At 42.2% G+C, this 26,974-nt stretch overlaps 1 protein-coding gene across 5 annotated transcripts in view; it reads right to left on the bottom strand.

The window, feature by feature from the left end:
* The window catches only part of LOC123509785 (dipeptidase 1-like), a 216,360-nt gene that overhangs the window by 16,493 nt on the left and 172,893 nt on the right, over positions 1-26,974 (bottom strand). For 4 of the 5 annotated variants that reach the window (XM_045264327.1, XM_045264328.1, XM_045264329.1 and 1 more), the window contains 4 exons: positions 21,292-21,442; positions 17,903-17,978; positions 12,997-13,173; positions 5,456-5,540 (listed from right to left, as the gene is read on the bottom strand). In XM_045264327.1, the coding sequence (XP_045120262.1) occupies positions 5,456-5,540; positions 12,997-13,173; positions 17,903-17,978; positions 21,292-21,442 (489 nt within the window). The remainder of the gene's footprint in view (positions 1-5,455; positions 5,541-12,996; positions 13,174-17,902; positions 17,979-21,291; positions 21,443-26,974) is intronic. The other variant, XR_006676283.1, reaches the window with a different exon arrangement.

Below are 26,974 nucleotides of genomic sequence, written 5' to 3' on the forward strand. Positions count from 1 at the left end.
CATTCATTCGCTCGTTCATTTACTTCTTTATACGTTTACTCAAGTTTCAGTCAGTCTCCTTTCTCTCTCTCTCTCTCTCTCTCTCTGGATTTTCTTTTAGTCCTCTCTTCTTTATGGATTCCTTCATTCCCTGCCTCACTCACTCACTCACTCCCTGACAAACAAACTCACTCACTTGCTCACTCACCCACTAACTAACTAACTCACTCACTCACTCACCAAGACTCACACACACAAGGTCACTCATTCAGTCATGTTGTTCCTCGATGTTACACTTCCACTGCATTCATTCTTTGACTCATTACTGGAAGGAGAGAGAGAGAGAGAGAGAGAGAGAGAGAGAGAGAGAGAGAGAGAGAGAGAGAGAGAGAGAGAGAGAGAGAGAGAGAGAGAGAGAGAGAGAGAGAGAGAGAGAGAGAGAGAGAGAGAGAGAGAGAGAGAGAGAGAGAGAGAGAGAGAGAGAGAGAGAGAGAGAGAGAGAGAGAGAGAGAGAGAGAGAGAGAGAGAAGAGAGAAGGAAAGAGAGAAAACATTAAATATAAACACACACACACACACACACACACACACACACACACACACACACACACACACACACACACACACACACACACACACACACACACACACACAGGTCACAACTCACATGTAAAGAGGAGAAAAACAAGAAATATCATCTCATTCTGTTGATCTCACGCCTTTAAAATCGTAACGCATGACAGTTATGAAGGGACGAGAGGAGAAAAATGCGATAAGTTTCAATAAAGTACCAGAAATAAAGGAAACAGGATGATGGAGGGAACAAGAAAAGGAAAAAATAAAGCTGGAATTAATGAACACTTGAATGATATCTTTGCTGTTTCTCTCTTTCTTTCTCTTCTTATTCCTCATTTTTTTTTATCTCTTCTTCTTCTTCTTCTTCTTAAGTACTTCCTATTTCTTCGTTGTTATTTCTTATTTGATCTATTTTTTCTTTCCTTTTTCTCTCTTATTCTTTGTTCTGTTCTTCTCCTCTTCCCTCTTCTTCATCTTCTTCATCGTTTTCTCTTTCTACACATCCTAAATTTTTCTTTATTTATGAAGTTAGTACATAATTTCCCTTCTCTTCTTCTTTTTGCTCACTTCTTCCTCCTTCACTTCCTCCTCCTCCTCCTCCATTTTATAAAGGAATATAAGGAACACAAAGGAAAAAACAGACAACAAGAGCCTTATATTGGGCAGTAATGAAGCTGTCTGTCTGTCTGTCTGCTTGTCTGTCTGTCTGTCTATCTCAGTAAGGTAACACTGCAGATATATCGCAAAATAAATAAATAAATAAATAAATAAGAGGAGAAAATCATAAAGAAAAGCATTAAAAAGTGTAGTTACACTTTTCTTTATCTGAAAAATTGTGAGTTTTCAAAAAATAATTACCAAAAATTTGAAGGCCTAAATGATAAGGGAAAAAATGTGACTAGAGATTTGTTCAAGATACCTCAAAGTTAAAAGAGGAATACTGCTATCTGGAACACTACAAAACAAGGGAGGAGGAGGAGGAGGAGGAGGAGGAGGAGGAGGAGGAGGAGGAGGAGGAGGAGGAGGAGGAGGAGGAGGAGGAGAAGAAGAGGAGAAGAAGAAGAAAAAGAAGAAGAAGAAGAAGAAGGAGAAGGAGAAGAAGAAGAAGAAAAAAAAAAGGAGGAGGAGGAGGAGGAGGAGGAGGAGGAGGAGGAGGAGGAGGAGGAGGAGGAGGAGGAGATGGAGAAAAGAAGAAGAAGAAGAAGAAGAAGAAGAAGAAGAAGAAGAAGAAGAAGAAGAAGAAGAAGAAGAAGAAGACTAGGAATGAGAAGAACAAGAACAAGAACAAAAAACAACAGAAGAAGAAGGAGGAGGAGGAGGAGGAGGAGGAGGAGGAGGAGGAGGAGGAGGAATACAATCTTCTCTTACCTCCTCTTCCCGTTCCTTTATCGCTCACTTTTTTCTTAATTTTCTTTGTTCTTACCCTTGCAAAATTTACTCCACCACCACTACCACCACCCACCACCACCACCACCACCACCACCACCTCCTCGTTGTCTTCCTCGTCCTCCTGCCACTCAGTTTCCTCTTTACGACTCAATAAAAGTAAACTAGTAAAGGAGGAAGAGGAAGAGGAAGAGGAAGGAGGAGGAGGAGGAGGAGGAGGAGGAGGAGGAGGAGGAGGAGGAGGAGGAGGAGGAGGAGGTAATAGAAAGAGTATTGGTTTATAGTAAAGTTACCTGCCTTAGTCTTCCATTTTGCTCTGAGAAAATCAACTAGGAAGGTGAGAGGAGGAGGAGGAGGAGGAGGAGGAGGATAAACAAATGAAGAGGAGGAGGAAAAAAGACAACAACCATAACAACATTAGAATAAAAGAAATGGAGAAAATAAAGTGAATAAGTGAATAAAGAGGAAAAGAAGGAAAGAAGAAAAGAAAAGAAAGATAAGATGAAGAAGGTGGACAAGAGACACAAAAGAAGAAAAGAGAAAGAAAGAAAGGTCGAAATAAAAACTGAGAGAGAGAGAGAGAGAGAGAGAGAGAGAGAGAGAGAGAGAGAGAGAGAGAGAGAGAGAGAGAGAGAGAGAGAGAGAGAGAGAGAGAGAGAGAGAGAGAGAGAGAGAGAGAGAGAGAGAGAGAGAGAGAGAGAGAGAGAGAGAGAGTGAGAGAGAGAGAGAGCAGAATGAGAGAGTGAGAATAGATAATGAGAGAGAGAATAGAGAGAGAGAAAGAGAAAAAAAGAGAAAGAAAAAGAAAGAACATCACTCTATCAACAAAACCCAAAACACACACACTGACACACACACACACACACACACACACACACACACACACACACACACACACACACACACACACACACACAGACAGACAACCAGCAAGCAATAATGAAGTTTCCATGCAAAACTTGCCCTTTATTAGCAGCCATCGAGACCATTTTTCCCTCCCCCAGTAAAAGGCAGACGCTCCCTTTCTGTATATTGGCCTATTTTTTCCTTATTAAGCCGTAAACCCGAAAAAGGAGAGGCGGTTTTGCAAGAAAGAGCACAGATTCTGCCTCGGTAGTGCTGGTGGTGGAGGAAGAGGGAGAGGAAGAGGGAGAGGAAGAGGAGAGGAAAGAGGAGGAATAGAAGAGGCAGTGACCCAAGAAAGTCTTCGTCAGCTGTTTTAGGTGGAGGAGGAGGAGGAGGAGGAGGAGGAGGAGGAGGAGGAGGAGGAGGAGGAATAGGAAAAAGGATGTGGTGTTTGTAGGATGAGAAGGAAGATCAGGAGGTGAAAGACTGAGGTGAGGGTGCTATTTGGAAGAGGAGGAGGAGGAGGAGGAGGAGGAGACGGTGCCCGGTGACCTAAGTATGTTATTTACGGCAGCTGGTGAAGAGGAGAAGAAGAAGAAGGAAGAGGAGGAGGAGGAGGAGGAGGAGGAGGAGGAGGAGGAGGAGGAGGAGGAAGAGGAAGAGGAGGAGGAGGAGGAGGAGGAGGAGGAGGAGGAGGAGGAGGAGGAGGAGGAGGAAGAAGAAGAGAAGCTGTGTCAATATTTCCAATCCGAATTTATGGGTTTCTTGACTTTTTTGACGAGAGAGAGAGAGAGAGAGAGAGAGAGAGAGAGAGAGAGAGAGAGAGAGAGAGAGAGAGAGAGAGAGAGAGAGAGAGAGAGAGAGAGAGAGAGAATATATATAACCACAACAAAGTCTCGCGGTTCTTGGCGGCTTCATAGCAGTTGGCAGCCCTAGAGTCACTTCCCTCAGCCAATAAAGGAGATAAGGTCACGCAGGAGACACATGACCAGCCTGAATGTACCCTGGGAATCTGTGACCTAACCTGACCTTTTTATTATATGTAGGAGAGAAGGCCAGCCAAGGCAACACAATGCTAAAAAAAATGGCCCACTTGATGCTGGACAAGAAGGATGATTCAAAATTAGACACCAACCCTGCCCTGCCCTGCCCTGCCCTGCCCTGCCCTGCCCAGCCCTGCCCTGCCCAGCCCTGCCCAGCCCTGCCCTGCCCTGCCCTGCCCAGCCCTGCCCTGCCCTGCCCTGTGCTGACCTCCATTGTGTCTATGAAAGGGTGACCTGGAAACCTACATGAAGAATCTGTGACCTGGAAACTTTATGTTCTGGAATATGAGTTACAAATTAAAGAAGAACATGAGAAAAAACACAAATTAAACTACTGTGTGTGTGTGTGTGTGTGTGTGTGTGTGTGTGTGTGTGTGTGTGTGTGTGTGTGTGTGTGTCTGAGGCTCGTCCATTCATTAACACAATCGTAAAATCAAAAAGTGAAGGGTCCTTACTCTAAATTTGAAAAGAAACAAGGAGGAGTGAAGAGGGAGACTAAAAGCGAGAGCGAGAGAGAGAGAGAGAGAGAGAGAGAGAGAGAGAGAGAGAGAGATATGGAGAGGACGGGAGGATGGAAGGTACTGGAGAGAAGAGTTCGAGGAGGAGGAGGAGGAGGAGGAGGAGGAAGGAAAGCAGTGTAGACAAAGAGAAAGGGAGAGTAAATGATGAGTGTAGATTAAAATTTTAAGTGATGGGAAACAGTGATGGGGTAAAGAGTGTTGGTAATGGGGAGAGAGTGAGTGAAGGTGATGGGAAGATGTTGATAGGTGAAAATTGCGTGTGAAGATGGGAAAAGGATGAACAGAAGTGATGGTTATAGGAATGATGGGTAATGAGTAAAAAGAACAGAGAAAATTGGTAAGAAAAATCATGGGTCTAGATGAGTGATGGGTAAAAGTGATGGGTAAAAAGTGATGGGTGAAATTGATGGGTAGAAGTGTTAGTAAAAGTAATGAGCAGGTGTGATGGGTGATAGGAGAAATAAAAAGGGCAAAAATAATGGGTATAGATGAAAGATGGGTAAAAAGTGATGGGTAGAGTAATGGGTAATGGGAGGAAATAGGTAAAAAAGTAAAAAAAAATCATGGGTATAGATGAGTGATAGGCAAAAGTGATGGGTAACAGGTGATGGGTAAAAATGATGGGTGACAGTGATGGGTAACAGGTGATGGGTAAAAATGATGGGTGAAAGTGATAGTTAAAATAATGGATAAAAATAACACAAAATAGAAAAAAAAATCATGGGTATAGATGAGTTATGTGCAAAACTGATGGGTAAAAGTGATGGGTGATAGTGATGGGTGAAAATGATGGGTTAAAGTAATGAGTGACGAGAAAAAATAGGTAAAAGTATAAAAAAATAAATCAAAGGTGAAGATAAGACATGGGCAAAAAGTGATGGGTGAAAGTGATGGGTAAAAGTGATGGGTGATAGTGATGGGTGAAAATGATGGGTGAAAGTGATGAGTGACGAGAGAAAATAGATAAAGAGTAAAAAAAAACCCATCAACGGTGTAGATAAGACATGGGCAAAAAGTGATGGGTAAAAGTGATGGGTGAAAGTGATGGGTGAAAGTGATGGGTGAAAGTGATGGGTGAAGGGACAGGTGCAGCCAGGGTACTAACCCACCACGTCGCTCACAGTCGCCGACTCGCTGCACGTCAAGAAATGGGTGTAAAAACTCACCATCACCACGCCACCATTCAGAGCCTGCCGAGAGAGAGAGAGAGAGAGAGAGAGAGAGAGAGAGAGAGAGAGAGAGAGAGAGAGAGAGAGAGAGAGAGAGAGAGAGAGAGAGAGAGAGAGAGAGAGAGAGAGAGGGGGTTAGTAAGCACACCTGAATATACCTGCGTGTTTGTTAATAAGGTTGGGTGGGGCAGTTAATTTACTTTGAAGGAGGTTCTAATGTATCTTGGAATATTTAAAACAAACACGAGAGAGAGAGAGAGAGAGAGAGAGAGAGAGAGAGAGAGAGAGAGAGAGAGAGAGAGAGAGAGAGAGAGAGAGAGAGAGAGAGAGAGTACACCTGCGTGGGAGTTAATTAAATGGAAGGGGGGGTGGGGGGCAGCTAGTTTACCTTCGAGGGGGTTCTAATATACTTTGGAATATATAGCACACAAGTGGGGGTCGTATTTTTCATTTATTTCTCATTCCCACCTTTATCTTTTTATTTTCTTCTTCCTCCACTTCCCCTCACGTCCTGTCTTTCTCTTTTTTCCTTCCCCATTCTTAATCTTTACACTTTTCCCCGTTTTCTTTAATTCTTTCTTCCTGTTCTCACTTTTTTTCTATTTTCCTTATCATTCCTTCAATTTTCTTCTCGTTCTTCCTAAAATGTTCCAATAATTTCCTTTTCTACTTTCCTCACTATTTTTTTTTTATCCATTATCTCTCTCTCTCTCTCTCTCTCTCTCTCTCTCTCTCTCTCTCTCTCTCTCTCTCTCTCTCTCTCTCTCTCTAAATAACGCAGGAATTAAATGCATAGCTGTTTCTTTTATAATATTTTCAACTTCATATCTTAGGCTTAGATTTTTGCTCGTTTGTTTAAAGGAGAGGCGATCGTGATTAACTACAGGTGTGTGTGTGTGTGTGTGTGTGTGTGTGTGTGTGTGTGTGTGTGTGTGTGTGTGTGTGTGTGACAATACTCAATTCCTTCTATTCTTTCCCTCCCTTCAAAATCCAAAAGTAGGCATGGACTGACTTTTAATACCCTCCTCCTCCTCCTCCTCCTCCTCCTCCTTCTTCTAATCCTCCCTCTCGTCTTCATTTTTCTCTTCAGGAAGCTGGTGATGAGAAGGAAAGTTTCGGGAAAAGAAGATAAGATTCGAGAGAGAGAGAGAGAGAGAGAGAGAGAGAGAGAGAGAGAGAGAGAGAGAGAGAGAGAGAGAGAGAGAGAGAGAGAGAGAGAGAGAGAGAGAGAGAGAGAGAGAGAGAGAGAGAGAGAGAGAGAGAGAGATTAAAGAGAAAAGGAGAAGAAAATGAAGAAAGGAGAGGAGAATGAGGAGAAAGACGTGGGTGAAATGTGGCCAGAGAGAGAGAGAGAGAGAGAGAGAGAGAGAGAGAGAGAGAGAGAGAGAGAGAGAGAGAGAGAGAGAGAGAGAGAGAGAGAGAGAGAGAGAGAGTGAGTGAGTGTGTGTGTGTGTGTGTGTGTGTGTGTGTGTGTGTGTGTGTGTGTGTGTGTGTGTGTGTGTGTGTGTGTGTGTGTGTGTGTGTGTGTGTGTGTGTGTGTGGGAAGATGAAAGGCAGAGAGAGAAGTGCAAACACCCCACACTTAAAACCCACATAACTTGTTATTTTTCAACCCTCGAGTCAATGCACACACATTCTCGCCCCAAGACACTAAAAAATAAATAAAACAACATACAACATTCTCTGTAACATTCACACCTTTCATTTCTTATTCATTGAAGGATATAAAGAAAAAAAACTCTCTGTCTGTCTCTCTCTCTCTCTCTCTCTCTCTCTCTCTCTCTCTCTCTCTCTCTCTCTCTACCACAGTACCAAATAAAGAATGCAAATTACTCAAGAGATCAAGCTAAATTCATTTCACGTGACGAAACTTTAATATTATCATTCCAGTGAAAATATTACCTAACCTGCCCATCGCTCTCTAATTAACGCAGGTGTGTGTGTGAGCGCCGGGCCTACCTGTGCAGGGATTCCAACCGGGGTGACCGTGGATTGTTTTGTGATGGAGGGGCTGAGAGAGAGAGAGAGAGAGAGAGAGAGAGAGAGAGAGAGAGAGAGAGAGAGAGAGAGAGAGAGAGAGAGAGAGAGAGAGAGAGAGAGAGAGAGAGAGAGAGAGAGAGAGAGAGAGAGAGAGAGAGAGAGAGAGAGAGAGAGAGAGAGAGAGAGAGAGAGAGAGAGAGAGAGAGAGAGAGAGAGAGAGAGAGAGAGAGAGAGAGAACAATTCACGGTCTATATCCTCCACAAATATTATCCGAATTTTCATGAATTTGATACGTGCCTCTGGTGTGGACCGGGATTAGCTTTTGTGTCATGTGGCTTCGTGTTGGGCTGCCCACGATTCTTTTATTTTTATGCCTTTTTTTTAAATCAGTTTATCTACATGCTTATCTACTTCACTCTGTCCACCTACCTGGCTAATTACCTATCTAATTAATTACCTAACTAGTATTTTTTTTAGATATTTACCTGTCTATCTAATTAATGATGTGTCTAATTACCTGTATGCATTATTAATTATTTATCTAGCTAATCATTTGTCTATCTAGCTATTCACCTGTCTATCTATCTAGTTACCTGACTAATTAATTTGTCTAGCTATTCATTTGACTTCTTCACTAATTGTTTTTCTATCTACGTGGCTATTGGTCTATTTCACTCTATCTATCTAGCTGTTATATGTTTATCTTGTCTGTCTGTCTGTCTGTCTGTCTGTCTGTCTGTCTGTCTGTCTCTCTCTCTCTCTCTGCTTTCATTTCATCCACGTCTTTCTCCTCACTCTCCCCTCGTCTCTTCATTTCCTCCTCCTTTTCTCCTTTGCTCTTCGTCTCCTTTTCTTTCTTTGTTTACTCTCTCACTGCTTACACACACACACTCTCTCTCTCTCTCTCTCTCTCTCTCTCTCTCTCTCATCAAGTCACTGAATATCAATGATCAGATTCTATTTTCAAATTTCACACCAATCTCAGTTCCTAATTTCAAAACACTCGTGGATTTTCGTGTTTGTTTTCACCAGCTCTGTATTTCTGTCCTGTATTCTGAAACGCTTTGCTGTATCATCCATCACTGCTTTCCAAAGGCTCCAGTTGAAGATAGAGTTAAGAGTATTTTTTTTATCGTCCTGGTGATAGACTGGTAAGATTTCTAGCTTATTAAAGGAGAAACTGTCTTGAAAACCCCGTTAGTTGACTCTGTGGCCTTGCAAATCTGTCATAGTGAGAGGGAAGGCTTTTCTGAATGAGTGTTTGTCTCCACAGTACCATGACGCGTTTCTATATTAATTCTGCTTACTATCTGGTGATTTTAAACAGCTTTAGAAACTCATGTGGGGGATTAAAACAATGAAGACTATGACCATTTATATCCTGACCACCAAAGACCCTTCCTAATGCAAATAAAATGGTCTAATCGTACATAAATCTCCAGGTAAAAATGTGAAGGGGTTAAAAGGAGAGAGGCTGTCGTTGCTAAATTCTGTCTATCTCTCTTCTTTCCTTTCAACACCGGGCAGTTCTAATATTGACCTTTATTTACAAGGTCGTCGGTGCCTTAATTATTCGTCCTACCTGACAAAAAAAATAGCAATAATTAAATTCGTGAAATCCGTGATATGCTAATTTTGCTGGTAAAGTGCGTGGCTGTTTTTTTAATTATTTTTTTCTTTTATTTTACTTTTTTTTTTTTAGTTTGAATTTTCACGTCTGGTTCTTATATTTGATGTATTTTTCTTTTCCTTCTTGCTTTTATCATACTGCATATTCCTCATTCTCTTAATTCAGTCTTTTTCCTTTCATTTCTTCTTTCTCTCTTCTTTTATCACTCTTTTTTTCCATGTCTTCCTTCCTTCCCCTTTTTCCCTTCGCTTTTTTTTTCTTTCTTGGTTAATCATTCTTCATATTGGTCATTTTCTCAATTCAGTTTTCTTCTTTTGTTCCCTTCTTATCATTTCCTTCCTGTACTTTTTTTCTTTTTTTTTCTCCTCTCCCATTTTTTTCCCTCACTCCCATCGCTCCTTCCCTAATCGTGTAAACTCCTTTTATCTTTCTGTTTCCATTTTTTCCCTCCTCCTTCTCCCACCCCTCCCTCCTCCATCTTTCTCCTCCTCCTCCTCCTCCTCCATCTACTTCTACTTTTTTCCCCTCTGTTGAAGTGACATCTTTTGGTTGTTGCCCTGAGTGGTTGTTTTTTCCCCTTTTCCTTCCCTCACTCTATATCTGTCCACTTGTCTGTCTGTCTGTCTGTCTCTCAGTCTTTCTGTGTCTCTTTTCTTTTTTTTTATTTTCTTATACTTAAGTCTTTATCATTTTTTGTGCAGCGTCTGGCTTGTGTTTGTATGTCTGTCTGTCTGTCTGTCTGTTTGTCTGTCTGTCTGTCTGTCTGTCTCTCTCTCTTTCATTGCAGATTCACACACACACACACAAAAAAAAAAAAAAAATCGTATATTTTTTTTGTGAAGGGAATGAAGTGCATGAAAAGAAGAGAAAAATAACGAAATTAATTAGCACACACACACACACACACACACACACACACACACACACACACACACACACACACACACACACACACACACACACACACACACACACTCACAGGTTAGTTACTTCAAATATATTCCAGACGCTACGAAATATAGAATCCTTATGGGCAATAGCACAACTTTATTAGCATCTTAATCTTTATGGGCAGAGCTTCCCCGACCTCCTCTCTCTCTCTCTCTCTCTCTCTCTCTCTCTCTGCCCTGGTTCTAGTTCACTTCCTCCTTTTCCTCTCCTATGCCTTATTTCCCTCCTCTTGTCCTCCTCCTTCTTTCCTTTTACCTCCTACAACCTCTCCACTATCTCTAAATCTCTAACTCTCTCTCTCTCTCTCTCTCTCTCTCTCTCTCTCTCTTAATCCATGAGAACATTTATTTCCTCTCTTCCCTCTTTCCTTTCTTCTTTTGACCTTCGACTTTCATTGCAGCGAAAGAGATAAGAGAGAGAGAGAGAGAGAGAGAGAGAGAGAGAGAGAGAGAGAGAGAGAGAGAGAGAGAGAGAGAGAGAGAGAGAGAGAGAGAGAGAGAGAGAGAGAGAGAGAGAGAGAGAGAGAGAGAGAGAGAGAGAGAATGTAATGTAACACGACTTAATGCAAGGTAGAGTAACGCAGACTACCTTAATGTGCGGGGATCTCTGAATATTCAAAGCTCATCCGCGAATTTCTGGAGTGTTCTGGTATTGAATCTGTGATGTACTAGCACTGTGGAAGCTACGGTGACATTAATGAGGCGAGTCAATTACAGGAAAAAGTTACAGTAGATATTTTGTTATCGAGGGCACAAGGCATTACATCGTTAGCCCTTCAGTGCTAGGACGCGTTTCCATATTCATTCTGGCTACCTACTATTTGGTGATTCTATACAGCTTCAGAAACTTTATGTAGGGATTAAAATAGTGAAGAGCCAGGCCACTTATCTTCTGAGCTCCATAGACTCTTCCTAATGTATATAAAGTGGTCTAATCATACCCAAAATTCGTGGTAAAGATGCGTCCTGCTACTGAAGGAGTTAAAGGTATAGAAGACATGAGGAGGAACCAGTGAAGAAGGCAATGTTGATACCAGAGAAAGATGGAAAGACTTGCTGAGGCGTGACACGAATGGACTACAAAAAGAAGACGCGGTGAATAGAGATGTATGGGAGAAGTTAACAGGAGCGACTGGAAGAAGAAAAAAAGAAGAAAAAGAAGAACAGGAACAACAACAACAACAATAACAATAATAACAATAAGAAAAAGAACACGCAGAAGAAGAAAAAGAAGAAGAACAACAACAAGAACAAGAAAAACAAAAAGAGGAAGAACAAAAACAAGAACAAGAACAAGAACGAGACGAAGAAGAAAGAGAAAAAGAAGAAGAAGAAAAGAAGAAGATGATGATGATGAAGAAATACAAACGTTATTGAGTTTGTGTACGTAATGTAACAACTGGCGCTATGAGAAGTAATGTACAGAGTGAGCCATTAATCATTGTTCATAGCAGTGGTCGTCTTTACTTCACATTCACGGTAAAAAAAAAAAAAAAAAAAAAAAAGAATGAAAAAAATAAATAAAATAGAAATAAATATTTGTATGATCTTAGAGGAAAAGTGAGAGAAACGAATAAATTACGTCTTTTCAGTGTAATAAAAAGTTATTCAAAAAGCCAATACAAAAGATAAACGTAGCAAAAACTGAAGATAATAATAGAATAAAAAAAAAACAGAAAGGGTTGAGATCACTGACCCCTCATTTGCATACACGGCAGGTCAAACGACTTTCAGTTATGCAAAAATTGACGTCACGCGATCAAAACTACGAATCATCTGCATATTTTTTCTATTGCCAAGTCTGCGGTAATGGCAACTCAGGGCCCTAAATACCCGCGGGAGAATTTAAATGACGATAAAAATCACGGTGAGCCATCCGGACCAGACCTCGATCCGCTTGCCAAATGCCATCCGATTTGAATATACGGTTTCGGCTGCCCCACCCCTCCCCGCATACACACACACAATACAAACACTCAACCTATCTGTCATTTTCCATTTTTTGACTAATTTACACTTGAAATCTACCAAAAATACTTTCAAACGCACACAGACACACACAAACACCTCCAAACACCCCAACACACACACACACACACACACACACACACTCAAACACCCAAACACTCAATCTTTCTATCGTTTCCCCATTTTTTTGACAATTTACACTTGAAACCGAACAAAAAAATGCTTCCAAACACACACATACACACACAAACACCCCAACACACACACACACACACACACACACACACACACACACACGGGAGGAGCTACAGCCTTGCGTGTTTGAGTGCTTTGGGCGGGAAGTATTAAGTGTTGCCTGTCCTGTCTTAAATATTGCATCACTTCCTTATGCTTACAGAATATTGGCAACAGTGATTATTTTTCGGCTTTACGGTCTCTCTCTCTCTCTCTCTCTCTCTCTCTCTCTCTCTCTCTCTACCTACCCTTCTCTCCCCTTATTTCTTAACCCTACATTCTCTCATCTCTTGCTTTCCTCTCCTTGCATTCCCACTCTTTATCTCCCCTTTCACCTCTTCCCCTCATCTCCCCTCACCTCTCCCCCTCCCATCGCTTCCCTTACCGCGTCTTACCATCGCTTCTTCACCTTTTCTTCCCCGCGCCTCCCTCACCACCTCTTCCCCTCCTTCTTCTCATCTCTTCCTCTCCCTCCCCTCACCTCTTCTCCCCTCTCTCTTCCCTCACCTCACCTCTTCCCTTCCTCTCGTCTCATCTCTTCCCCTCTCCTGATTTCTTCACTTAATCTTTCCCTCACCTCACCTCACCTCTTCCCCTCACTCTCCCATCCCTCTTCCCCAAACTCTCCTCTACTACTCACCTTCCCTCACCTCTGTCCCTCACTCTCCTCCCCTCTTCCCCTCACATTTCCCCTCTCTCCCCTCGGCTACTCACCACGCGCTCCAGAATATCGTCAGGCACATTTCTTGGATTCCTGCAGATGGCGTAGACGGAGGAGTGACTGAAGATGACAGGGGCGCGTGACACCTCCAGGGCCTCCCTCATGGTGGCCTGCGACACGTGGGATAGGTCCACCAGCAGGCCCAGGCGGTTCATCTCCCTTACCACTGTCTGTAGGAGAAGAGAGAGAGAGAATTGTTGTAGGAGGTTGAGAAAGAGAGAGTGGCTGGAGGAGAGAGAGAGAGAGAGAGAGAGAGAGAGAGAGAGAGAGAGAGAGAGAGAGAGAGAGAGAGAGAGAGAGAGAGAGAGAGAGAGAGAGAGAGAGAGAGAGAGAGAGAGAGAGAGAGAGAGAGAGAGAGAGAGAGAGAGAGAGAGAGAGAGAGAGAGAGAGAGAGAGAGAGAGAGAGAGAGAGAGAGAGAAGAGAATGAAAGAGAGACGAGAACACCAAGAAAACAGGAAAGAAAACATGTGTGTGTGTGTGTGTGTGTGTGTGTGTGTGTGTGTGTGTGTGTGTGTGTGTGTGTGAAAAGGGAAACTGAGAATAGGAAAAAAAAAAAGATCCATATAAAACCACAAACAGGGAAATCATACAACGTTTCTTATCACCGCACGAAGCCAGGGTCCAATAAGACTAACACACACACACACACACACACACACACACACACACACACACACACAGAAAACATGTATGGAAGCGAGAAAAAAAATATATTGCTGCCAAACTTTTTCCAACCACGCGGCCTTGCTGGGAATGTATTTTCATCCTCATAATTGAATCCCGAGGAGAGAGAGAGAGAGAGAGAGAGAGAGAGAGAGAGAGAGAGAGAGAGAGAGAGAACGGACATCACGAGTCTCAAAAATATAAATGTATATGTATATTCTCTTCGTCAGTATAGTGTCAAAATAGTAGTAGTAGTAGTAGTAGTAGTAGTAGTAGTAGTAACACCAGTATATAACCAATGTTTTTCTTATTTTTTACTCGTCCCAAACACAGGTAAAAAAAAAATAAGCCCTTACAAAATAGATAGATAGATAAATAAATAGATAAAGATAGATAGATAGATAGATAGATAGATAGATAGATAGAGATAGAGAGAGAGAGAGAGAGAGAGAGAGAGAGAGAGAGAGAGAGAGAGAGAGAGAGAGAGAGAGAGAGAGAGAGAGAGAGAGAGAAAGGAAAAAAAATCACAGGACCAGCTTCTCATACACAATTCGAGGCACTCTTGGCCACTAAATCTTTCCCTGGAGGTAACAGAGCTGAGGCCAAACCGAAACCCGCCACCTGCTGCCCACCCCACGCGCTCCTCCATGCCCCTCGCCCCACCACATAGATCACTCCCGGTCTTGGCAAGGGTGTGGCGGTGAAAATCTTGCTAGGAGCGCTGTGGAAGACTGATGAGTTGATAGAGCAAGCCACGCCAGCTGATTGGACGGCAAATCTAGTTCCGGGGTCACTCAGATGTTAGACTGGTGAAGTGGTGGTGGTGGTGGTGGTGGTGGCGGCTTTGTGGTGTTGTGAGAGTTAGGGCTGTATTCAGAAACACTGCTTTCTCACCATGACTAATTTGTAAGGCTTCAGAGATGAATAGCGGGGTTTCCAAGAGTGTTTTTCCTGTTAACCCCTTGAGTGACCATGAGTTTTAGGTACGATTAGGCGATTTTATTGACATTATGAAGTATCTATGGAGGTCAGAAGATTAATGGGCAAAAGTATTCACTATTTTTATCCCCACATAAGTTTCTGAAGCTGTATAAAATCGCCAAATAATAAGCAGAATGAATATGAAAACGCGTCCTGCTACTAAAGGGGTTAATATTGCCGATACCTTGTTGATCTGTCACTAGAATCAAAGAACCACTCTTAAAAACCCGTGTCACTTCTACTAGAGCCTCTGAAAATGGTGGTGAGGTGTAGAGATGTTGCAGAATATGAGTCATAGTACTTGAGTGTGTGTTGGGTGGTGTGTGCTGAGTGTCAGTGTCATAGTGTGGTGTTCAGTGGTGTTGTAGTGATGTGTGAGGCCTGCTAATGATGATGTGCTTGGTGGGGACTCAGAAAGGTGTTGTGTCTTATGAGGCTATGGCGTGTAGCTGATGGTGTTGAAGTGGTGTAGTGTGAGAGTGTTCATTGTGGTGTTGACAGTTGCTCCTCTTGTTTTCATCATATTAACGGAGAACTGGCCTACATGTGATGGCTGGATGAGAGAGAGAGAGAGAGAGAGAGAGAGAGAGAGAGAGAGAGAGAGAGAGAGAGAGAGAGAGAGAGAGAGAGAGAGAGAGAGAGAGAGAGAGAGAGAGAGAGAGAGAGAGAGAGAGAGAGAGAGAGAGAGAGAGAGAGAGAGAGAGAGAGAGAGAGAGAGAGAGAGAGAGAGAGTGGAGGAGAAAAGAGGAAGATAGACTTATGCTAAACGTCAGAGGCAGATTAGCTTTAACCAATGACAAGTACTATGAAAAATAAAGAAAAAAAAAAAACAAGACAAATATCACTTTTATTAGACCCATAGCCAGGAAAACTTCAAATCAACTAACCTTACAGCATTCTCTCTCTAATCCTTTCTCGATATCCTGAACCACTTTTCCTACGATAACTAACAAGAATCGACGAATTTGTAACAGAAACTCATAAATTTCAACCCTCGCTTCCCTCTTTAACACTGCTAACACTCGCTAAGATGAACTCAACACGTGCCATTTATATCTCAGCTCGTTATCTGCATCGTAACTCGCATTCCCCGCCTCTCATTCCCTCCCTCTGCTTGTTAGTACCTATTTGTAGCAGTCCCCCGGTTCCAGTCAGCGTCGCCTCCCGGGATAAAGGCAACGAGAGCTAGTGCGGAGAGGGAGTGAATCTGGAGAGGGAATCCAGGAAGTGACGTCTCCAGTGCTTCAAGATGAGGGAGTGAAAGGATGAAGGACGGGGAGGCTCAAGGATATTCAGTGCTTTGTAGGAGAATTTGACAGGATGTAATGGTGGTGTAGGATGAGATAATGTTGCTGGTGATGATGATAGTGATGATGTTGTTACTGTTGTTGTTGTTGTTGTTGTTGTGGGTTCTGGTTTTTTCTCCTTTACGTTCTTTTAATCTTTTTTTTATACTTTTCTTCATTCATCCATACATCCATCTCTCTCTCTCTCTCTCTCTCTCTCTCTCTCTCTCTCTCTCTTATAAGGACCCTAACAAGAAGTAAGAGGAAGATTTATCGGTGAGACTAAGCGGATGAAGGAAATTACTGCAATACGCAACGAGAGAGAGAGAGAGAGAGAGAGAGAGAGAGAGAGAGAGAGAGAGAGAGAGAGAGAGAGAGAGAGAGAGAGAGAGAGTAAACAGTGAGAAAGTAAGAGAGTTTGCACATTCACATCCAGACACCGCTTTAAATTATGATTTGTCACTCTCTGAAAAAAAAAAAACTATTAATAATGAAAACAAACAAATAAATAGCACTGTATATTTTGCCCAGTGCACTCCAGCCCGTCCTTAATCCGGTATTTGTATGTTTCCCTGCACTGATGGGGAGTTGATCTGATTTTCCCTGTTTCCCTTCACGGTTCTCTTTCCTCCCTCCTCGCGTCCCTTCCTCCCTTGGTGTCCTGCCTTCCCCTGGCCAGAAATGCTCCCCACAGAAGCTTAAGCCATGAATGTTGCAGGAAGGGAGAAGATGGAAGGCTGGGATGTGATGAATGCTTGTGAAGGTGGTGGTGGTGGTGGTGGTGGTGGTGGTGGTGGTGGTGGTGGTGGTGGTGGTGGTGGGGTTACAGGAAAGAGAAACACCAATATTGAAGGTGGTGATGCAGTGAGTGGTGATGCTGTGAAATTGGTGGTGACTGTGGTGGTGGTGGTGGTGGTGGTGGTGGTGGGGGTTACAGGAAAGAGAAACACCAATATTGAAGGTGGTGATGCAGTGTGATTGATTGGTGGTGACTGTGGTGGTGGTGACGGTGGTGTTGGTGGTGGTTACAAGAGAGAAGTTGTTTGGTTCTAAGGTCACTGATGGGCAGGTGTAAAGGTGCTCAAGTGAACTAACCATCAGATACTATTAAGGATATTTGACACTAGAAAAAAAAAGTTAGAAAAAGAAAAACGGAAAAAAAAAAAAAAAAAAAAAAAAAAAAAAAAAAAAACAACAACACACACACACACACACACACACACACACACACACACACACACACACACACACACACACACACACACACACACACACACACACACACACACACACACACACACACACACACACACACACACACACACACACACACACACGACAAGGGTACACAAAGAGGAAATTCTGAGAGGTAAAACGACGGAAAAAGGAGCAAGAAAGGTCAACTAACACTATCAACAAGAGTGAGAGTTACAGGATAGGGACTCCCCCTCTCCCACTCTCTCACTCTCCCTCACTCTTTTTTTAATCCTCTCCCAGAAACAACATGGCAGGAAACAAGGAGATGTAAGGAAAGTTACACTAGACAGCTGTACAAGGAGGAGGAGGAGGAGGAGGAGGAGGAGGAGGAGGAGGAGGAGGAGGAGGAGGAGGAGGAGGAGGAGGAGGAGAAGGAGGAGGAGGAGGAGGATAGTTATGTGTTCTTAATAAGCTCCTTACTTATGAAAATCTGTGCAAAATATTTATCTATGCATATGAGTAAACGTATGTACTGTAATTTATGCAGAGAGAGAGAGAGAGAGAGAGAGAGAGAGAGAGAGAGAGAGAGAGAGAGAGAGAGAGAGAGAGAGAGAGAGAGAGAGAGAGAGAGAGAGAACCACAACTACCATCATTACACCCACTACCCATCAACATCTCACATAAATATAAGCTTGGTTCCTCGACCTTCTCAGCCCCGCCTACTATCTCCCCCTGTACCGCCCCGCCCAGTCCCCCACACCACACACTTACTCTGCCGAAGTGCGTGAGTCCCCTTGGTGAATTGGGGTCCTCGGGGTCGTCCTCTCTTGCACGTGCACACTCGGCCCTGCGTGGGAAGGACAGAACGCAAGGTAAGAGCAGGTAGTCACTAATCAACAGAGACAGGTGGTGTGTTCAGACAGGTGGAACTGGCAGGTGAGTTGGTGGTGTGATTAACTAAGGGGGACAGGTAGCAGTGTGTGGTGCGAGACAGGGGAATGTTGATAAAGGTATTGATTAACGAGTGTTTGTGGGTTCAGCCAGGTGGGAAACGAGGATAAAAAGAGAGAAAAACAGAAACATGATTAAAGTAACGAGAAGGAATGAAACACAGAAAACGAGAGGAAAGAGAAGAGAAAAAGAAAACGTAACACAGCAGGTGGAGCATTAAGGCACAAACTTCACTAAATAGCCGCATAAATCAGCGTTACCTCGCGAACTGGGGGAAGAAAATAAGAAAAGCAAAGAAAAAGTAAAGTAACGAAGCCGCAAAGACACACGAGGCTCCACCAATCCTTTACCTCTCGTCTCCTCGGCAAGTTGAGTCAGTCACGTGAGGAAAGTTTACCTAAGTTTCCCTCTTCACCTGAGAAATTCCCCCAGGTGAAGCGGCGTGAACTTAGCGGCTCGACAGGCTACCGCTGAACCACACACAGGAAACAGACAAGGAAGAGGAAACCAGTGCGTACACTCAAGGCAATGTATAAAAAAACGAAGAATGTATGAGATAATAGTGAGCAAAGACAGAAAAAAAGAAGACAGGGAAGAAGAGGAACACATGAATAAGGTAATCGGTCACCAATCTCGAGGGAAATGTGAGAAGAAATGATTAGTAAGGAGGAGCAGGAAAGTTCAACTAACACTATCAACAAGAGTGAGAGTTACATGAAAGACTCTCCCACTCTCTCACTCTCCCTCACCACACAGAATAAGGAGATGAGGAAAAATGGAGGAGAAACGCAAAAAATAAGAATATCAGTCAGCAAACTCACGGAGAAAACAGAAAAATGAAGAATGGGAGAAGAAATGATTAGTAAAGACAGACGCAGAAAAAAGAGATAAGGAAGAACAGAAGATGAATGGATAAATAAAGAAATCGGTCACCAAACTCAGGGAAATGTATGGGAAATTAAGAATGTGAGAAATGATTAATAGAAGGCAAAGAAGCACAGAAAAAGATGATCCGGAACAGCAGAAGAGGAAAGAGGGGAAAAAAGAAGAAAAAATAGAAGTGAGGGGAAAATAAAAGAAGAAAAATAGAAATGAGAGGAATAATAAAGAAATTGTACAATCTTACCACACACACACACACACACACACACACACACACACACACACACACACACACACACACACCCCACAGCTGCATTAAGCCAATTTGCTGTGTCTCGTGTTTCCTGTTACGATACAAGCTGTGTTTATTCCTTTTCCATCATTATTTTTTCACTCTTCCGTCGAGTATAATCTATTTTTTTTTTCATTTCCACTCTCTCTTTGTTTCTTCCTCTTTACTTCTCCTCTTCTTCCTCTTTCTTCAACATGCAACTTTTCTTCTTTTCCTCGCCTCATACAGTCCCTTCTCCTCCTTCCTCTTCAAAAAGAAACAGAGAGGATGCTTCTTCATTAAACTTTTCTTCTCTTTTCTTCTTATTCGTGTGTTTGTTTGTGGGAAAAGTAAGAGAGAGAGAGAGAGAGAGAGAGAGAGAGAGAGAGAGAGAGAGAGAGAGAGAGAGAGAGAGAGAGAGAGAGAGAGAGAGAGAGAGAGAGAGAGAGAGAATGTTACAGTGCAGCTCAGGGAATCAGATAAACAGAAAACGGGTCACGAAGCAAAAGAACAAACAACTGAGATAGAGAGGCGCGTCAGGAGCAACACCCAAACAGCCTCCAAGTTCCTCTGCCTTCTCAATCCTCCTGAGGGGCGGCTGAGGGGCGTCCTGCGTGGCTGTGACGGCTGAAGGAGCAATAGGAACATGAGAGAAGGGCGGCGCTGCTCCTCTGCCACTCTCACGCCCCGCCATCACCAGGTAAGACTTGCATATCGGCATTCCGCCCCTCAAAGCTCACAGGGCGTCGCAGGAGGCGTGGGGGGGAACGTGGGGGTTAGTGGGGGGCGGTGACAGGCCTCCAGCGCTTGACTGACGCATCCAGGGCGGCGTGAGTGCGTGCGTGCGTGCGGGCAGGCGTCAATTAGCGTCTACACCCAGAGCAGCTTCGTCAGGTGAGGACAAGGTCACCAATTACGTTCATCACCTGCGGAGGGTCTGTCGCCGTGATGTCCCGCGTGGTGGTGGTGGTGGTGGTGGTGAGGCTTAAAGGTGAGTCCCTGTGCCGTCCCTGAATGGCCTGGGAGCTGGGAAGGGAGGCCTGAGGGACGCGAGGTAGGCCATGAAGGGCGGCAGGTGCTGAGGCCATGTCGGGTACAGGTGTGGGATGAGTCAGCAGGTTGTCTGTACGTGTGTGTGTGGGGGGGATGTACCAGCAGGTGTGGGCATATTTAACAGGTGTGGAGTGTATTGACCAGTTATATCATGTGGAGTGGTGTGCTGTATCACGTGGTTTTTTTCTTTTTTTATATAGGAGAGAAGGTCAGCCAAGGGCAACACAGTGTTAAAAATAAGAGTGATTCAGGCCTGTAATTCTGAAACACTTTGCTCTCTCACCATCACTGCTTTCCAAAGGCTCCAGTTGAAAATACTCGTGTTTTTAAGAGTATTTTTATAGTTCTGGTGATAGATTGGCAAGATTTCTAGTTTAAGAAAAAAAGAAAATGTCTCAAAAACTGGCCTATATTCTGTCTACTTAAAACTTGCTCCTGTGTCTCGGTTTGAATGGTGTCCCAGGGAATGCGTGGTTGTCAGATCTTGAGGAAAACCGTGAGCTGTCCTAGTAATAAGTGCGTTGATTAACAGAAAACAAGTATTATTCACATCAAATCAATTACGTTATCAATAAGATACACTATTTGAAATCCAGGAGACATTTTTAGAGTAGACAGGCTATAGTTGTCTCTGTGGCCTTGGAAAACTGTGGTAGTGAAAGAGTAAGGCGTTTCTGAATATGATAAGATATGGACTGAATCTACAACGAAGTAATAACTCAGGTGTGTGGAGACTTACCTTATTCAGAAACGCCTTTCCCTCTCATTACAACAACTTTCCAAGGCCACAGGGACAGCTACCCTTTTAATAAACTAGAAACCTTATCAATTTGTCACCATGAAAATACTCTTAAAAACACGAGTATCTTCAACTGGAGCCTTTGGAAAGCAGTGATGGTGAAGCGTTTCTGAAGACGTGACTCAAACACCACTACCATTGTCACCACCAGCCATACACTGACTCAACACCAAGCAGGGACTCAGCAGGCAGGGCGTGACTCACCAGGGCGTGCTGCAGGTGTGGGTGAGGGTGAGGTAGCGCACGCCCAAGTCCCTCAGTGACCTCAGCACGCCCAAGGAGTTTTGAATAGCGTGGCCGCCCTCCACTCCGATCAGGCTGGCAATGCGCCCCTCCCTGAAGGCCGCCTCCACTTCTGAATAGGGGACAAAAGGAGGTTAGTCTCTCTCTCTCTCTCTCTCTCTCTCTCTCTCTCTCTCTCTCTCTCTCTCTCTCTCATCCCATTCCTTTCCTTTTGTAAACCCCCTTTCTCTCACGATTTCTTTCTCCTTTTCTTTCTCTCTTCCTCCTCCTCCTCCTTTTTCCTTCCTCTGATCCTTAAAACAATGAACATGCTACAGTTGCTGGTTGACTTAAGAAACATTACCTGTGTTGGTATTTGGTCACCTCACTTGTTTCTCCCATTGGACAACTATCTTTTCAACCTTCCCTTAGCTAAGACACTAACAATCTTTTCCTTAGAGATTCCATATACATTATTATCTTTCTTGGTTCTATACACCATAATATTTTCTTTCCACTCTTAGTTTTTTTTTTCTTTTCTTTTCTCTTAGCTAATACAGTAACTATCATTTCCTCAGAGATTCCATATACATTATTATCTTTCTTGTTTTTTTTTTTTTTTTTTTTTTTTTTTTTTTTTTTTTTTTTGAAGGGGAAGGAAAAATAGAAACGACATCCATATTTTTCTTTTCGTCTCTAACCACACACATCTCCGTACCTTTACTCAGTGTAGCGTTTATTTATTCTATTTTATTCTCTTTTCTCTCTCTCTCTCTCTTGTACTACTTCACATTTATTCGTGGACGTGGAAACAAAAATGTAACAAAACTACGACATTTTCTTTCATTCATTCCACACCTCAGACATTCTTCTTGTATTCAAACCCACATCGATGAATTCTTTGCTTGTTTCGAGGCTTTTATTTTCCTTCACCCTATTTCTTTTTTTTTCTCGTTCCTTTGAGGCTTAACATTTTTTTTTTCAGGTTCCGTCTTTAGGTGAAAATAAAAAAAGAAGTACATTTTTCTCTAATTATTCTACGTATTTACATTTTTTTTCCACCTTTTGTATGTACAGCTGAGCACTTTCCCTCTTTTCCCTAGTTTTTCCTTTTTTCCTCTTGTTATTTTAAGTTTTCATTTATTTTCCTTTTGTATTTATAGATTAATAGTTTCCCTTTTCTTCCTCAGTTTTCCCTTTTTTCTTTGTTATTCGACATGTTTCCTTCTTATTTCCTGTGTGTAAAGTTCAGTAGTTTCCCTTTTCCCCCCATTTTCTTTTTTTTTCTTCTTGTTATTCTTTGTTTTCATTTTTTCCGTTTTGTATGAGCATTTCTCTTTCTTCCTCATTTTTCCCTTTTTTTCCTTGTTACTCTACGTTTTCAGTTTTTTTTTCTCTTTCTTCTTCAGTTTTTCTTTTTTCTTGTAATTCTACACTTTTTAATTTTTTTTCCTTTTTGTGATTATAGTTCATCAATTTCCCTTTCTTTCCCATTTCCCTTTTATTTCTTATTATTCAACACGTCTTCATTTTTTTTCCCCTTTTTGTATCTATAATCCATCAGTTTCCAGTTTCCCTTTCTTCCTCTCTCTTCTTCTTTTTAGTAATATTCCAATAATACCAGAAAAAAAAAACAAGCATATCCCATTTCATCCCATACAATCTAATCTGAACATTCCTTTTGCATTCCTATCTGCATCAGGACCCAAACCTATTTTCTTCACCCTTCCCTCTGAAAAAAAAATAAATAAACAAAAATAAAATTAAAAACTCAGTCCTACCTTCACGAATCCCAAACTAAAATTCATAATAAAACAGTAATTATAAAAACACATACAAACACTTTTTTTTTTTCCCCACCGTGTTATTTTCCAAGCCTCTGTTTCCCCCCACTTAGTCAGAATAAAACTACAAGCCTTTTTTTTTCCAATTACTTCGCGTCCCGAGCCATTTCTCCAGCATGCATCAATGAGGACGAGAGACAAAAGCGGCCAGACACGGTACATCAATTCCCAGGGACTCTCAAGAGCGCTGTGTTTCTATTTCTCGGCATGGAAGAGGCGAAGGATGGGAGAAAAAAAGAACGTAGGAAAGTATTGTGTTCTCAAATTGGATAAAGATGGATGAGAAGAGAGGAAGGGAGAGAGGATGGAAAAACAGATGAATGATAATAAAGGTGGATGAGGAGAGGAAGGCAAAAAGGATAGAAGAATGGATGAAAAGTGTGATGATAAAGATGGATGAGGAGAAAGGAAGGCAGAAAGGATACAAGAATGGATGAAAAGTATGATGATAAAGAAGCAAGACACGGAATATCTTTGCAGCAATTCCCAAAAGCGGTGTGTTTCAATATCTGTGTTTCTATTTCTCGGCATGGAAGAGGAAAAGGAAGAAGGGAGAAAAAAAGGAGAAGGAAAGCACTGTGTTCTCAAATTGGTTCTAAAACTGGTAAATTTAGTCCCAGTAGACTTTCCTGTGCCTTGTTTTTCTGTTTCTCTCTTTCCCGTGTTCATTTTGTTCTTTTTGTTCTTCTTTCGTGTGATCTCTCTCCGTCCGTGTTCTGTCTAAGTTTCCTCTTGTCCATCTAGTTTATTTTTCTTCTTTTTCTTCTTATTTTATCATTAGCATCGTCAGTTTGTCTTGTTTCCTTTTTCTTTTTCAGTCTCTCTCTCTCTCTCTCTCTCTCTCTCTCTCTCTCTCTCTCTCTCTCTCTCTCTCTCTCTCTCTCTCTCTCTCTCTTCACAATCACTATTTTTTTCAATGTCGTTTGTTTCTTTTTCTTTTTTTTTTCTTTTTCATTCCTAGTCACACTTTTTCATTGCCTTCCGCACCACGGCTTGAAAAAGTGTCTGTCTGTCTGTTTGTCTGTCCGACTGTCTGTGTGTGTCAGTTTGTCTGTGTTTCTTTGTGTGTTTTTTTCTGTCTTTTTGTATCTATCTTTACTAATTTGCCCTCTGTATGTATGTATGTATGTATGTATGTATGTATGTATGTTTGTCTATCTGTGTCTAAATGTATGAATGAATGTATGTATAAATTCTCTCTCTCTCTCTCTCTCTCTCTCTCTCTCTCTCTCTCTCTCTCTCCCCTTCTTCCGTATCTTTGTCTCCCCATCATTTGTTTTCCCTTCGTCTTCTCTCTTCTTTTGCTTGTTCCGCCCATCACTGTCTCCCTCATTTACTCTCCCTCCTGTTTCATCTTCTATTGCTAATTCCTCCCGTTATTCATTTTTCTTTCATTCATCTCTTCTATTTCAAACTCTCATTTACTCTCTCTCTCTCTCTCTCTCTCTCTCTCTCTCTCTCTCTCTCTCTCTCTCTCCAACAAACAAGGTACCTACGCTCCACTTAGCCAAAACTTGCAAGGCTTCTGATTGGCGGTCGATAGAAGGAGCATTCGAGTGCCAGGAAAGACTCAGGTATTTTATCTTCCTTGGGCGGCGAATGGAGAGTGGCGAGTGGCGAGTGATCAGCGCGGAGAAGTTATGACCGGGAGTCGCAAGTTTAATTCCTTCGGTACTGGGACGCATTTATACCATGAGTTTTAGGTGTAACTAGACGGTGTTATTTATATTAGGAAGGGTTCATGGAGGTTAGGAGATGAAATGGTCTTATCGTATACAAACCTCATGATAAAAATGTCTTCCAGAAAATGGTCTAATTGTAAACAAATCTAAAGTTAAAAATGTGTCTCAGAAAATGGTCTAATCTTACACAAATCTCAAGTAAAAATGTGTCTCAGAAAATGGTCTAATAGTACACAAATCTCAAGGAAAAAAATGTGTCCCAAAAAATGGTCTAATAGTACACAAATCTCAAGTTCAAAATGTGTCTCAGAAAATGGTCTAATAGTACACAAATCTCAAGTTCAAAATGTATATCAGAAAATGGTCTAATAGCACACTAACCTCATGCTAAAAATGCCCCGAAAATAGTTTAATCGTACACAAATATAGTAAAAACACATCCCATTACTTGAAGAGGTTAACATTCCTCAAGCCTGTACAAATAATCCCCACTTAGCAGTATAATCTTGGGCAGCAGAGGGCGAGGCGAAGAGAAGAGAAAATGTATGCTTTACAAACTGAACGGAAAGAGCGGGCTGGTTTCGATAGTCTATTATTTCCTTCAGTGGTGTCAGGCGAGGCAATATTCAAGGTACTATTCTGAGCTCCACCACGGAAGGAGGGAAGGGAAGGGAAGGGAAGGGAGGGTGGTGCGCCGGGGTATATTTGAAGGCTCACACTAATTCCACGTGTGTATTGGTAGATCGCTAATGGAGGTGAAGTGGCAGGGCTCAAAGTGATGTTATAAACTGTTTGGTCATTTTAACTAAGGAAAGACAAGACAACCTAAGCTGACGCCCTAATGTAGCTTAACTTAACCTAAACTAAACTATTCTGACCTGACAAGGAAAGATATTGAAATTAAAGAAGTGATGAAGTTTTATGTCTCTCTCTCTCTCTCTCTCTCTCTCTCTCTCTCTCTCTCTCTCTCTCTTGTGTTATAATTTGACTGGTGAAGTAAGGAAAACGTGATTAGAAAAGTAATGAGGGTTTATGGGTAATGTATAAGTAATTTTGAAGTTTATGAAGTTAATAGAGTTATATCTTTATTTTATTAAATCTTGAATAAAAAAAGATTTAATTGATACACAAGACGAATAAAATTAATAATCACATTCTCTTTTGAAATTAATAGGTAACAGTTAAGAAAAGATAAAAAGTAAGGAAGTCAACAACTGTGTAATCCTTTTCGTGATTTTTTGCCACTTGAAAAATGTTGGTTTGCAGAAAAGAAAAGAAAAAAAAAAGGTCACAATTCAACGCATGACAGAAGGTGGGAATTCTATTTCTGACTCTCTCTCTCTCTCTCTCTCTCTCTCTCTCTCTCTCTCTCTCTCTCTCTCTCTCTCTCTCTCTCTCTCTCTCTCTCTCTCGGCACACAAAAGTTATCCACCTGAGGGACATAAAAACGCGACCAGAAAAAGGAAGAGTGTTTCAATTTGTGTCACCTTCAGGAGGAGACACACACACACACACACACACACACACACACACACACACACACACACACACACACACACACACACACACAGGTAAGGTACTCAATATTTACTTTTGGTCAGAGATAAAAAAAAAAAAAGTAACGAAATAAGAAAATAATAAACAAGACTGATGATTTTGAAGACGAGGAATGAAGGAAACTAAATAAAGGAGAAAAAAGGAAAAAAAAGAAAGGAAGGAAAAGAAAACGAAGAAAAGGAGAAGCAGAAGCAACAACAAGATGAGAAAAAAAGAGGAGGAGGAGGAGGAGGAGGAGGAGGAGGAGGAGGAGGAGGAGGGGGAGGAAGAAGAAGAAGAAGAGGAGGAAGGAGGTAAATTAAGACAAGAAGTGGCATAGAAAATAAAGGAAGAATAAAAAGAAGAAGAGAAGAAGGAGAAAGGAGATGAGGCACCACTGGGAGATTAAGGAGGTAAAAGAGAATGAACAATGTGAAGGAGAGACTGGAGGAGGATGGAGATAAAGAAGAATGAAGGAAGACCAGGTGGAGGAGGAGGAAGAAGGAGGAGGTAGGAGGGGAAAAAAAAGAAGATTGACGGAAAGCTGTAGATAACGAAGCTGAGGAGGAGGAGGAGGAGGAGGAGGAGGAGGAGGAGGAGGAG

The sequence above is a fragment of the Portunus trituberculatus genome, chromosome 27 (assembly GCF_017591435.1).
Source record: "Portunus trituberculatus isolate SZX2019 chromosome 27, ASM1759143v1, whole genome shotgun sequence".
NCBI lineage: Eukaryota > Metazoa > Arthropoda > Malacostraca > Decapoda > Portunidae > Portunus > Portunus trituberculatus.